Below are 13,234 nucleotides of genomic sequence, written 5' to 3'. Positions count from 1 at the left end.
CCTACCTCACTGCGCCTTCCTCCTGTGTGTCCTCTTTCATTCTTCTCTCAGGTCCCTAATCGGTATATTGTTCTCTACTGTTCCTTTTGCCTTCGTTTTTATCCTCTCCAACTTTCTCTCAACTCTCACTTTGTCCTTCTCCACACTATACCTCTCTTTTTGTGTCGGCTGTTGAACCAGAGGCAGGGTCCAGGGGCCAGAATGAGTGGAATTTAAACAAGAAAAGCAGAAACAATCGCTTCTTTGCGGGTAATATCTTTTCTTTTTCCTGCAGCTGAACTCGCGCTCACATATGGATTACATTCCCAGGGAGGCAGCCAGCTGGATTTAAGCACAGTGGCATTCTCTCTCTCTCTCCTTCGTTCTCACTCCCTCTCTCGCTCTGCTCTACAAATCCCCCCACAGCACAGCCCCTGCATGCTCCCTCATTTCTGCAGTTCTGTTTCTACTCTAATCATTTACTCTGATTGGAGCGGCGGTCCATGCTTTAACCCTTTCGGTGGCCTCCTGACACTTATTCGTCATGGGTTAACAAAACAAAGTTCTTACTCCTGGATTGCTTTGTACTATCAACCCGATGGTGGAAGTGAACACGAGGGCCACTGATTCAGTGCTAATGGGCTGCAGAATGTTATATAACATGGTGAAGTAGGGCAATCCATCTGAGGTTTGGATGGACTATGCCGTGCTAGGGCTTCTCAGCAATCCATTATCATAGGTTTGCGGGAGTGTAATCATGTCCTGTCCAAACTCTTCATGCTCAGACTGTCTGCTAAAGGTTGAAGTGAACAGGTGATAAGACACGCTAACGTTTGCCAGTTTTGACGTTAAAGTTGAGATATAAAGGGGTGAATATCACCACTTTAGCAGTATTTGAGCATAAAAACCTGGGTCTTATGTACTAAATATTCAGAAACAGTACAGTGTGTAAATTATAAATTAAGTAATTTCCATTATTTTAACTCAAATATGTCTTCCAGGAAAATATTAAAGTTATATCTTATTTCTTATTCAGTAAATGCAATGCTAGTTACCTGGTGAAACTTTTCAGCTATGTTTGCACTATTATTACCTCATTTACCCAGCCCTAGTTAAAGGGATAGTAAAAAATAGCAAAAATATGTCTGGACTCCTTTTTAATGGTTAAATTAAATTTTCTTAATCAAAAAGCATGTCTAATTAATTAAAATCATGAAACTTAAACAATTTAACATCAATTTATTAAAAGTTTAACAAATATTACATGTTTAGGGCCCTATGAAATGTTTTATTTTTTTACAACCTTATGTTTTATTGTTACCAAATTCTGTTTTAGCATGTCTAATTATTTGAAAGCATAAAAACAAGTATCATTTATTCTTACAATAGCCTTATGATTTTTTGCTAAGAAATTCTGTGTTGTGTATTTACATTTTTTAAGGCATAAAACATTAATTAAATCTATCTTTTAAGTAGCCTAATGAAAATTAAACAAATTTTATTTTCTGGAAAATAAAGGTCATTTAATATTACAATTAAAACATTGAAGAAATATTGTATGATTATTCCTTAAAAATAAGGTTTTAATCATTTTAGTAGTAGTAGTAGCAGCCTGTTACGTACATTCTACTGAACAACAGTGATATATTTCTGCCAATGCCTTTGACGGGTTGCCGTGAATACCTTTATATTTCTGTGTGTATATGATATGAGGATAGTTTTACTCAAATGAAACGGTAAAAACGAAATGAAACGCCCCCCTAATATAATGGCAGGGGAAACACTGACACCCCTAGGGATTATTATTAATGTTAGGCCACACACCTAATAATTATTGTATTTTCCATGACATTCTAATTTATTGAGATGCACCTGTATTTTAAATTTTCTGGCCTGCAATGTTCAGTTATAATCATACATTGGTTATTTCATTCATTTGTAATTATTGGATCAGAATGGGCTGACTTGTGCTTAACAGGATGTAATGTTTCTAAGGATTGCTCCATAACTACAAGCCAATACTAGCTACAGTTTATAAGCTAATGAGTTTTGGCAACAAGTATTCTGGCCCTTCAAGAATTCCAAGGTCAAAACACAGTTTATTTACATCTGTGCAGATTGATACATTAATGGATGTTACCATTTTATCAGTCTTCTACTGGTTTATCAGCTGTGTACAAGTCAGTGAGAACCAGCTCTACAAAGTTTCTTTTTACTCCCTTACTCCTCACATACTCAGTCCTAGTTAAAGGAAAAATTCTCAGAAAAATTAATGTTCATCATGTACTCATTTACTGTCTTTCTACAAGCCAATACTAGCTACAGTTTATAAGCTAATGAGTTTTGGCAACAAGTATTCTGGCCCTTCAAGAATTCCAAGGTCAAAACACAGTTTATTTACATCTGTGCAGATTGATACATTAATGGATGTTACCATTTTATCAGTCTTCTACTGGTTTATCAGCTGTGTACAAGTCAGTGAGAACCAGCTCTACAAAGTTTCTTTTTACTCCCTTCCTCCTCACATACTCAGTCCTAGTTAAAGGAAAAATTCTCAGAAAAATGAATGTTCATCATGTACTCATTTACTGTTTTTAGCTACTTTTTGCTCCTGGTTACTATTTACTATCATTATATGGAAAAGAGAATCATGAACATCTTGCCTAATATGTAATATGACAAAAATCATTCGGATTTGGAACATCATGAGGATGAGTAAATTATGACAAAAGTTACTTTTTTTTTTTGCTGAACTGTAACTTTACGTCCATCTCTGATTCCTAGAAGTGGTTGCAATTTTCATATATAAGGCCTCTGTCCCAGCTCTTCATTCCCAAAACAAACTTCTAATGAAGACTGTCCTCATAACTCATCCTGGCGTCTGATAGCCATGCATGTCTTATTAGTGCTTGCAATGTGGCCACTTGTTTTCTAAAATGCTCAAGCTGATATACAGACAATGCTGTCACAGTGTCCATGCCGTATCATTGCACATTCTTCAATGACACTCCGTCCATCTTATCAGACACTCTGGCTGCCTTCTCGCAAACATTTTAGGTTCAAGACAAGGGAGGCAGGCAAAACAGGCCAGAACATCCCAAAACCCAGCTGGCTCTCAACAGGATCAGTATAAATGCAGAATTTTGCTTTTAATGGAGTCTTGTCTTATGAAAAACTTCCCCATCTGCCTTATGTGAGATTTAAAAGCACAGGAAGCCACAACAACAACAAAAATGTATATATTGCATAAATGTAACTTTTTTTTTTGGAATGATGTGCAAAAACAACCATTCTCTTGATCTACCTTTATGCCCATGGGGTTTCACAGGTTCTCAGTAAGATATCAAGCATTTATTCAAGCCCCTTTGAAATCTCAGTAATATATCAAGTGGTGACATGAGGTAAGGTCATTTCCATTTCCTATTCCATTACCACCTCATTCACACATCATTGTACACCAGGACTGGTAGTACACAAATGGCCTCATGGGTAAAGTGTGCTCTGAAGTTCTGGCACTATCATCTTTGCATACATACAGGAGAGAAGCATATGTACATGTGCCATGCAGACGGCTCTACTTTCATGTACAACAGCATGTTATGTTATCTTCTCAAATTTATGCTTTAGAATGTAGCAGAATTCAAATAATGCAACAAAATGGCAACAAAGGATACACAAATGGAACCAGAGTGATACACACATCATCCAGACTAGTCTTTTTAAAGAGCGGTCCCAGCGATAAAATATCCCGGTCATGAGCTGGAATCGCAGGTGGTGAGTAAAACTGCATCAAATTTCTGTGTTTTGTTGGTAATCGGCACGCAAGTGCTCTTGACGAGATATGAAGGATGCAATACTAGGTACTCAAGATTAACATGAGATTGAGCAAAACCGTGCGTGTTATGTCCGCTTTAATGAAAACAACAAAAATTGATCTATTATAAGGCTGTTAAGCTACAAAATGACAACAGAGTACAATAAAATTATCATAAAAATTATAGAACTTGACCCTGTATTCTAATTCTTCTGAAGACAACATACCAAGTTTATGAGTTCATAAATGCAATGTCCTATTCATGAACAACTCATTGTTTTGAATTGGATCCTTGCAATGAGTTTTTCCCGTTCACAAAACCAGTCTGAATGATTTGCTCAGGAATCAAAATGATCCAGTTCTTTGATTTTAAAATATAATCTTACAGCTGAAGAGGAAAGGTTTTCATTAAAAAGAAACGGTCACACAAAGCTTTAGAACACTCGGAATATAGTGCACAGGTATAGCACAATTTTAAGAGCTTGAAAACTTCACTTGTCATTTATTATAATCACATGGAAAACAGCAATCAGCACAGTCTTCAAAATACCTTCTTGTATGTTCCAAGAACAAATGGAGTAATACGGGTTTGAGACATGAAGATGAGTAAATAACAGAGATTTCATTTTTAGATGAACTGTCCCTTGCTCTAATTTCATTTGAAAATCCAAACAGACTGGCTTTAAAGCATGCGCTCAGTCACCAGCCCTGCAAAGCTTTTAGACAGGTGGCTTATTTATGCTTCCCTGGTCACCATGGAGTTAGTGCCAGCTCTCTAGTCTTGCACAAACACACACATTTATATTAGAAATGGACGGTGTGTGTGTGTATGTGTGTGTGTGGATAATGAGTGCGAGGGAAACCAACAGAGGGACAGGGCAACAGTGTGAGGACACTCTGTTTGCTCTGGTTACATAAACATAACCACATGCAAATGTCCACACACACAGTCAACATACAATCTGTTCATAAGGAAGAAAAGTAGCTAGACAGGATCAAATACAAAGGACCTGACATGGATCTAGCGTACAAATGAAACCCTGCAGAACGTTTTATCTACAGTAGCCTACAACCAGAGGCAAATTTTTGAGCACAGCAGGGGGAGATTTCTCAGAAATTATGTGATCTGTTATTCCAGTCCATTTATGTCTGCGATGTCTCAAAATGAGGAGTCTAGAGTGCTTCCACCTACGGCACTAGCCAAGGTCGGGCTTCGACCTGGCTCTTTGACTTTATCAAGAGGGAGTCAACACAGATGGCCAGTTACAGACACACAAACAATCACACACATACTCACACGTCGAGTCCTTTCAACACAGGAGATAATCCGAGGCACACGCATGCTCAGGCGAGGCCTGCTGGGGAATGTTATTTATCGCTATTTGTCCGACCACACAGCAGCTTGATTCATTGCCTAGGGTCTAACGTCTCGTAAGACCCACAAATCTCCACCTTCTTTGGCCAATTAAAACATTCCAGCACCACAATCCTTTGTTTTCATTCCAGACCATTAACTTGTAATTTACCACTAATCTGTAAACCGACACAACCACAAGCATCTCAAACCGTAGGGTACAAAACTTTAAAGGCTTTTTCTCAGTCACTGGTGTTGACAAACTGAAAACAAGAACAGTTTAACGCCATTTGTCATACGTTTGTTTCTCATTAGCCATCAGAGAATTTATTGGGCCACACTTTGATAGGATGGAAGGATGAAACGGGCCACAGAAAGACCCATTATCCCAAGCCTAAGCGAGACTAAAATGGAACAGGTACTGGCAGGTAGAGGTCGACCGATAGTGGATTTTGCCGATACCGATAGCTAGGTTGGACCACACTGGCCGATACCGATTAATTAACCGATAGTTTTAAAATTGATACTGAACAAAAACAAAAAAAATAAAATAGTGCTTTATTAACAAAAACAGTACTGAACCATACTAGTAGTAGTAGTAACGTTCAACTCGAGCAGCGGTCTAAAACAGTTTATTTAATCACCAAACGGACACAAGTATACTTCAAGAATGAACAATTTGGCATAGATTAGTTTGAAGTTTGGTGTTTAAAAAACGGAGCAAACGGAAAGAGAAAGCGCGACCTATATTATAGCTCTATAAATGAAGCACACAGACTTTATTAGAGCCACAGAAAGACAAACGTTTTGCTGAAAATGCACAATACACAATTCATTATGTACATTAACAACGATTCGGGACCAATATAATGTAATTTAAAAGGAAAACTATGTGAATGGCACTCTGTGGCGCGGCAGGATTTTCTGTCGGCTGCATTTAAATCCGCGTCTGAAGTTTCCCGCTCTGTTCAGCGTGCAGCATCACGTGTCTAAACAAATAGCACGTGCTGTCAGTGATTTCAACCACTAGAGGCCGCTCTCGCACTGTGTAATGACAGCAGACCCTTCTCAGCCACTCCAGCAATGGACGCAACCCGGAAAACTATCGGCATGGATTGTTGTTGATAACCGATAGTTTCAGCAATCAACTATCGGTGCCGATTAATCTGCAAAACCGATACATCGGTCGACCTCTACTGGCAGGTTCCATGAACAAGAGGAATTTAGGTTATTTGTATGCCACTTACACTGAGTAACCCACTGGGCAAAGAGCACTAAACCTTTTATCTTATCAATGGTGGCACTAATTTTGGAATCCCTAGTGAGGCGTGAGCTTGCAATAAAATGCTGATAACCAGCTAGAGACTAAAGGAGCATGAGAGAACAGAATGTTACTGACCAACTCTAAAATATTATATTGGTTATCTTCAGCTCCTCTCGTTTCAAATTAGACTTAGTTTGGACACACTTTTTCATATTATTATCTTGAAAACGTTTTTCTTTAATGGATGAGCTGGATCGGATAGTTAAGGAAAACAGCAAGTGGCCAGCATGCATGGAAACTCCTCCAATAATGTTTAAAAAGCATCCCAGAATGTACTTCACGAAGCTGTTTACTAAATAATTACCGTTACATTACGGCATTAATTTACCTCAAAGCTTATAGAAAAGAAGGCCTAAGTAATTTTTTTTTAATAAAATTAAATAACTTGGATATTATAAAGAAAAATAAAACAAAGTTTAATAAATAGAATAAAAATCAATTTTAAATATTTAAAAAAATAAATACAAATATTTTTAAAAATAAACATTTTATAAGCAGGGTATATTTACTGACTTTGGCCAGAAAAGCTGCGATAGGCTCCAGCATCCTGCAACCCTACATAGGACAAAATAAAATAAAACAATAAAAATAAATAAAATAAAATACAATAAATAAAAACATAACATAACATAACAACAAAATAAAATAAAATAAAATAAAACAACATAAAATTAAATAATTAATTAATACACTTAGTTCCAATTATATTTTTGTTCAAACTGAATTAAAAAAAAAACTCTGTGAAAGCACACACACTTCCTCGTTATGCTTAACGTCGACACCCTGTGGCCATATTGCAAGAATAACTCCACTGTCTCTCTTGATAAATAGATATCACATTAATTGCGCTCTCTGTTTTCATGAGGGAAACCATTCATTGGCAACGATTCAGAAACAACATGTGGTGAGATAAAGAAAAAAAATGAAATAATGAGCACTCTGTAATTTTTAATCCAGAATCCTTCACAGTGACCAGGTCAGGTTAGTAGCAGTTCATAGGAAATGATTAAAAGGATTTCTCCATGGACTGGAAAATGATTAGAAACAGCCATGTCCAGATGGATGAGGTTCCATCTCTGGGTGTAGGTTTGTTTTGGAAAGCTCATGTTTGTTCGTGCGTATTAGTGGCTTGTATAAGTCACATGTGCAAGTTAAAAAGATCTCAACACATCTCTCCCGATGACATCCGGCCATGTTTAGACAAAGGTGCATTCTCTGTGTCTGACGTCTCATCAGAGAGGTATTTAACTCTGTTCTGTGGCGAAATACTGGAGGTGTGATTAACAGGTCTCTACAAGCAACACAACTAAATTCCTCCAGAAAATTTTGGACCAGGTTTCCCACTCAACCTTATTGTAACCTCTTTTGCCTACTGTTTTTATGACTACTATGAATTCAGACATACTACTCTTTCCATAAGCTGTAAACATTTTCATAATTAAACGGTTAAAGGGTGTAAAAATGCTATGTAAGTAAGTTTTCGGAAATGTTACTTACTATATATGGTAAAACTGTGATAAATCTAACAGGATATTTATATTTAACAGTAAAATACTGTTAAATTTAAAGTTTTGGGAAGGTAAAAATATGCAGGTCATCTTATGATTTACAGTACAAAAAAGCATTAATTGACATTCCCAGAATTCCACCACATTTGATGGTGTTTCATTTAAATAATTGTTTATTCTAAATAGTTTTGTTGTCAGTCATAAATATAAAGCAATATATAAAAGTTAACAGCAATATTGTGAAATATTTAATAATTTAAAATGTCTTGATACTTTTTAAAAGTAATTTATTCATATTTATATAACCTTTAAAAATGTACAAATAATTTTATAAACTGTTAAATGTGATATTTAGCAAATCTCAAAATGAATATAAATTTTCATACTGTGTTTTATGGTACTTAAGTAAGGTAATTTTCAGTATATAATATTTCAATATTTCATTATTATATAATATTTCATCATTAATGACATATACTTTATTTGTTTTACAGTGAGGGTTGGTTTAATATGAACAAGTATTCATTTACAGCAACATTCTGTGTAACATAATGATCATAACAGTTTCCCACTGGACACCTGCCAAAATGATCTCTATGCCAGCAGAGAGCGAGTGCAGGACGACTCAAAGAGCAGTTAAACTGGCCAAAGCGGTTCACAGAACAAAGGAACCATATCACTAAAGCACCATAAGTCAACCCACTCTCCCGAATCCCTGTCTGATATGACTTCCTGCGCCCCACCTCGTCTTCTGCTCCCTCTCTTTCATATTAGCCATCTAAATGATGCACCAGAGACAGAGGTGGGAGGAAGTGACTTGTGCAGACAGCACACAGATACTGAAGGCTCTAATTTACGCTGTGTGTGTGCTGGATGGGGGGGACACGCCTATGGAAACTGGCTATTGCTAATAATGCTGTGGTGGCTAATTAGGACCCCAGATGGCCCTTGCGCAGTAAATGAAGAACAGACGATACAAGTTGCCATTTCACCTCACAGCATCAGCCCTTTATTCCAGACTGTGTTCTTTGTTGGACAGCAGACTTTTGCCTTGTTATTTAGTCCTGGCATTTTTTTCTTTTTTTTTTATCTCTGTCTGGAATCTTTATGACTCACAACCCTTGCAAGCAAATACTGTGATATTGGTAAAGCGTTTGATGCTATTCAATGGTAATACTTGGTTACTTTTAAATATACTATTTTCACCGATCTTTTACACAGTACTTCAAAACCTATAACATTCTAATTGTATTAACATAACAAAAACATAAAAAATGTATAATACTGCTCCTCCATATTTAAGAAAATGAAACAATAGTTGATAAACAATTGTGTGAATTTCATTAATACATATCTGGGTCATATTTCACCTCAAAATAAATCTAACAATAATAATAATAATAATTGTATTGTTATTAATAATAAAACGTTTTTGTTGTTGTTGTTTCATTGTTTATTATTAATTCAGAGATACATAACAATTTAAATTTACATTTAGTCATTTAGCAGACAATTTTAATATGTGTAATTATATAAGTATAATATTTTATACATTTCCTCCAAAATTCTCACTACCGCAATGCATACTTTTATTAAAACTAAATACATTAAATGCATTAAACTAAAAATTGAAAGTAAATACAACTAAATATATTCAGCACAACAAAAGCTGAATTTAATTTTTTGCATTACAGTAATTATGACACATTACAATAAGCTTACAATGACATAAAGGGGGGTTAAATGTCCTCGACTCTCATGAAAATAATATCAAAATAATAGTTTTAAAAATAATATTAATTTCCATTATGCAAGAAATATCTTAATACTACGTATTTTAATTAAATATGCCCTACATATTTCTTTTATGAGATTCATACAATAATTCAACAACTCTTCTCATCGACTTAGATATGCTAAGACATTTTCTTATCTGCTTGATATGCTGAAACTGTCTTGCTTGGACAGTTTCTTGGCAATTTCGTTTGTGATATTCACCCAATTAGGAGAAAAGTGGTAAAAGCTTTCCTTGAAAAGTCTAAACTGCCTTCAGACTTTGTGTGCTGCAAGGGTGTTTTGGGAAAAGGTGTCTAAATGAGCTTTTATCTCCTCATAAACTCAGATAAATATCACACTCCCACACTGAACACTGAAGAGCCCCTTAGACACAGGACACAAGTGGGGTATTCTTCCCCTCTCCCGTCTGTCATCTTCAAGCTTTTTGTTCACCTCTCCTGATCTGTCGGCCAGTGCCAAGTCTGTCCATCCAGACACCGAGGCAACTATTCACGTTGAGGGACACCAGCCTGGTCCAATCTGACAACTGCCACTGCCAAACCAACTTCTGCCAGCTGACTTCTGCCATAGCAACAATGCTAAAAAGATCATATATTAACATGCAATTACAGCAAGTGTGGATCGTTGAAACCTATGCTGTTGTGGATGCAAAAGTTAGGCTTTATAACCCAAACTGCACTGCAAGCGGTTTACATAGGATGCTTTATAACTTTCAGAACAGTTCTCAATGTTTCATTTATGTATTTTCTGCAGATGATGGCAGCCTGCCCATCACAAATTAGCATCTTTGCATTTCCCTCAAAATCCAAATATAGCGTAGAAATTAGCAAGTCTAAAATTCACATCAGCGCCACAGTTTCACCATGTGCTCGTAAGCTAAAATTAAGCCCAGGAGTTTATGGTCTCCCATTAAAATTTTTAAGATGCCTCATGGCTTATTGGGTTTGAACCCAGAATGGCAGGATGTATATCAACATCAACAACAACAACAACAACCCTTCTGCCAGTTTTTAAATCAGTTTGTTTTCCAGATTTTGGAATATACCGCAGCCACAAAACAGGTGCTTGGTCCTCGCCAGAAAAGAGTAAATCAATTAGCAGGGGTTGGTGAAACACCGTTCAGGAATGATTCACGTTTATAATTAACTGTTTTTGCTTGGTTTGAGGTGATGAGGGCATATTTCTGTTGCGTGCTGCACACCTGGGCATCTGGATGACCTCAGACAACATCTGTCTTAGCATGTGTGTTAGCATGTATCTTCACTGTATGTCATCTGTTTTTGCTGCCTTTAAGCTAACCTGATGAATCATAACTTAAAGTCAGTTCATCTGTGCATAGGGATATTGTAGTTAACACTAAAACATTAGAAAATGTGTTTATTTAAATAAAGCTCACATAATATAAAATAAAATATATATAAATTTAAATATAAACATTTATATAATATATGATTTAAAAAAAAATAAGAAATGTTGTCTCGGCCACAAAGTGGAAAAACAAACAAACAAATAAATAAATAAGCTGAAGCAGTAAAATAAGTAACCTTAAAATAATAAAATCTAAAGCTAAAACTTAACCTAAAACTGAACTAAAATCTTAAATAAAATAAAACCTGAATATTGAAATGAATCTGAAATCAAATAAAATATAAATATTAGATGAAAGGCTTAAACTAAAGGAAAATGTAAAATGCTGTCTTGGCAACTAACTGAAAAAAGTTGAAGCATTAAAATTAGTAACTGAAATGAATAAAAAAAAATCTAACTAAAGCTAAAACTTAAACTTAACTAAAACTAAAATGAAAACTAAAATAATTTAACCTTGAAATATAATAATAATAATAATAAATACAAAAAATTAAACTAAAATTACAGTGAAAACTGAAATATAAAAACAAAAGATAAAGGTAATATTGATAAATAGTATACAAGTAATACTAAAACAACACCGATATGTTGGATCTTTTAGATCACTTCTAGGAAGTCCTTTAGGTGTTTGCATTCACACTTCATATGCTCATGTCTAAACACCTCATATCTTTCATATTTACCCTAGATCTGCAAGATATTGTTTTTTGTAAGACAGGAAACATTTGGACTAGCCTCTTCTGGTCTTTAGACAATGCATCCAAACCACCTTCTCCATCTAGACACCTTGTATCCCATATCGAACACACACACACACACACACACACACACACACACACAAACTCGCATGCACCTATTGACTGCCTCACATCCATCCTGGAGCTAGCAACTGAGAAATTACAGAACAGAAACCAGCCATTTGGATGGAGGAAGAAGGACTTTCCCTCTCTTTTCCCACCCATCAAGAGATTTCACAGAAGAAAGAGGTGATCCTACCTTGCTGGGAGTTTTTGTGGCTGAGAATCGTCTCTGTTAAGTCCTCGCAATGCGCTTCCTTCACTGCCTCCCTCTCTTCTCCTGGTTACTGTGCTCCTGAAGCGTGGTGGTGTGGTCTGAAGGGGGGTGGCTAGCGAAGAGAAACAAAGGGAGAGGGTGAGTGAGTGAGTGAGAGAGAAAGGGAGAGCAAAGAATCAAAAGCTCCAGGGTAAAGACGGCGAAACTTGAACCCACCGGTGGCCCTCAAACAATCATTTCCCCCTCTCCTTTCTTTCTCCTCCACTCATCAACCTCAGAGTAAATCCCTTCCTGGTGCGTAAGAACAGCTATTTTTCCCCTCCAATCCAGATTCGATAAAGAAAATGAATAGGAGAATTGGACATCCAGCTGGGCCGTACGTAAAAATAGAACCTGTAAGCCAACTTCCTTTTTTAAACATACTTGCACACAGAAATGCAGCACTTTTCATTTTCCCACACTCGGTTCCCTCTCGTAATAGCATGATTCTTCCAGAGAGAGAAAGCCATGGCAACATTTTGTAATAAAGGGAAAGGGCTGAGGTCAGGTGCACTGTGGCCGGCCATGAGAGAGTGTCTGACTGAGCATTATTGGAAGGCTAACAACCATACTAAAGACAATGGTCTCCTGAGAGGCATGGAGGACTTGGATATGGGTGGTGATTACACAGCATACTTTTCATCATCTTCTCGCTCCCTCTGTGTGCTTTTCATTGTTCCTCACGTGCCCGTGCACGCACAAAAAGACATGAACTAAGCACACACACACATTTTTTGATTTCATACAGGCCCCCTGTGCAAAAACACCGAATCAGTTTTGTGAGAATGTGCAAAGCCAAATAACACTAGAGAAAAAAAAAACATAACATTTACATTTATTTATTTAAAAAAAAATTCTGGCCAATATAGAGAGGTTGAAGATTTCATGCTATGGCTGATAACCGATAAATGATCGATATTAAAATTCTACATAGCATTGTATTTATTGTTGTATTCTATTTAGTTCAAATAAAAAAAATAGTAAATTAAAAACAGTTGTTTTTAAATGCAACAAGTGAATTTAGGCATCACATTACA

At 36.3% G+C, this 13,234-nt stretch overlaps 1 protein-coding gene across 5 annotated transcripts in view; it reads right to left on the bottom strand.

Moving 5' to 3' along the window:
* LOC107655999 (pleckstrin homology domain-containing family A member 6-like) overlaps window positions 1-13,234 on the bottom strand; it is a 93,991-nt gene that overhangs the window by 76,145 nt on the left and 4,612 nt on the right. For all 5 annotated transcript variants that reach the window (XM_016443628.1, XM_016443632.1, XM_016443629.1 and 2 more), the window contains exon 2: window positions 12,141-12,270. In XM_016443628.1, the coding sequence (XP_016299114.1) occupies window positions 12,141-12,270 (130 nt within the window). The remainder of the gene's footprint in view (window positions 1-12,140; window positions 12,271-13,234) is intronic.

This window comes from Sinocyclocheilus anshuiensis, unplaced genomic scaffold (assembly GCF_001515605.1).
Source record: "Sinocyclocheilus anshuiensis isolate Anshui unplaced genomic scaffold, SAMN03320099.WGS_v1.1 scaffold51, whole genome shotgun sequence".
Lineage (NCBI taxonomy): Eukaryota > Metazoa > Chordata > Actinopteri > Cypriniformes > Cyprinidae > Sinocyclocheilus > Sinocyclocheilus anshuiensis.
The sequence above is the reverse complement of the archived record's forward strand: the minus strand, read 5'-3'. Positions and strand labels throughout refer to the sequence as shown.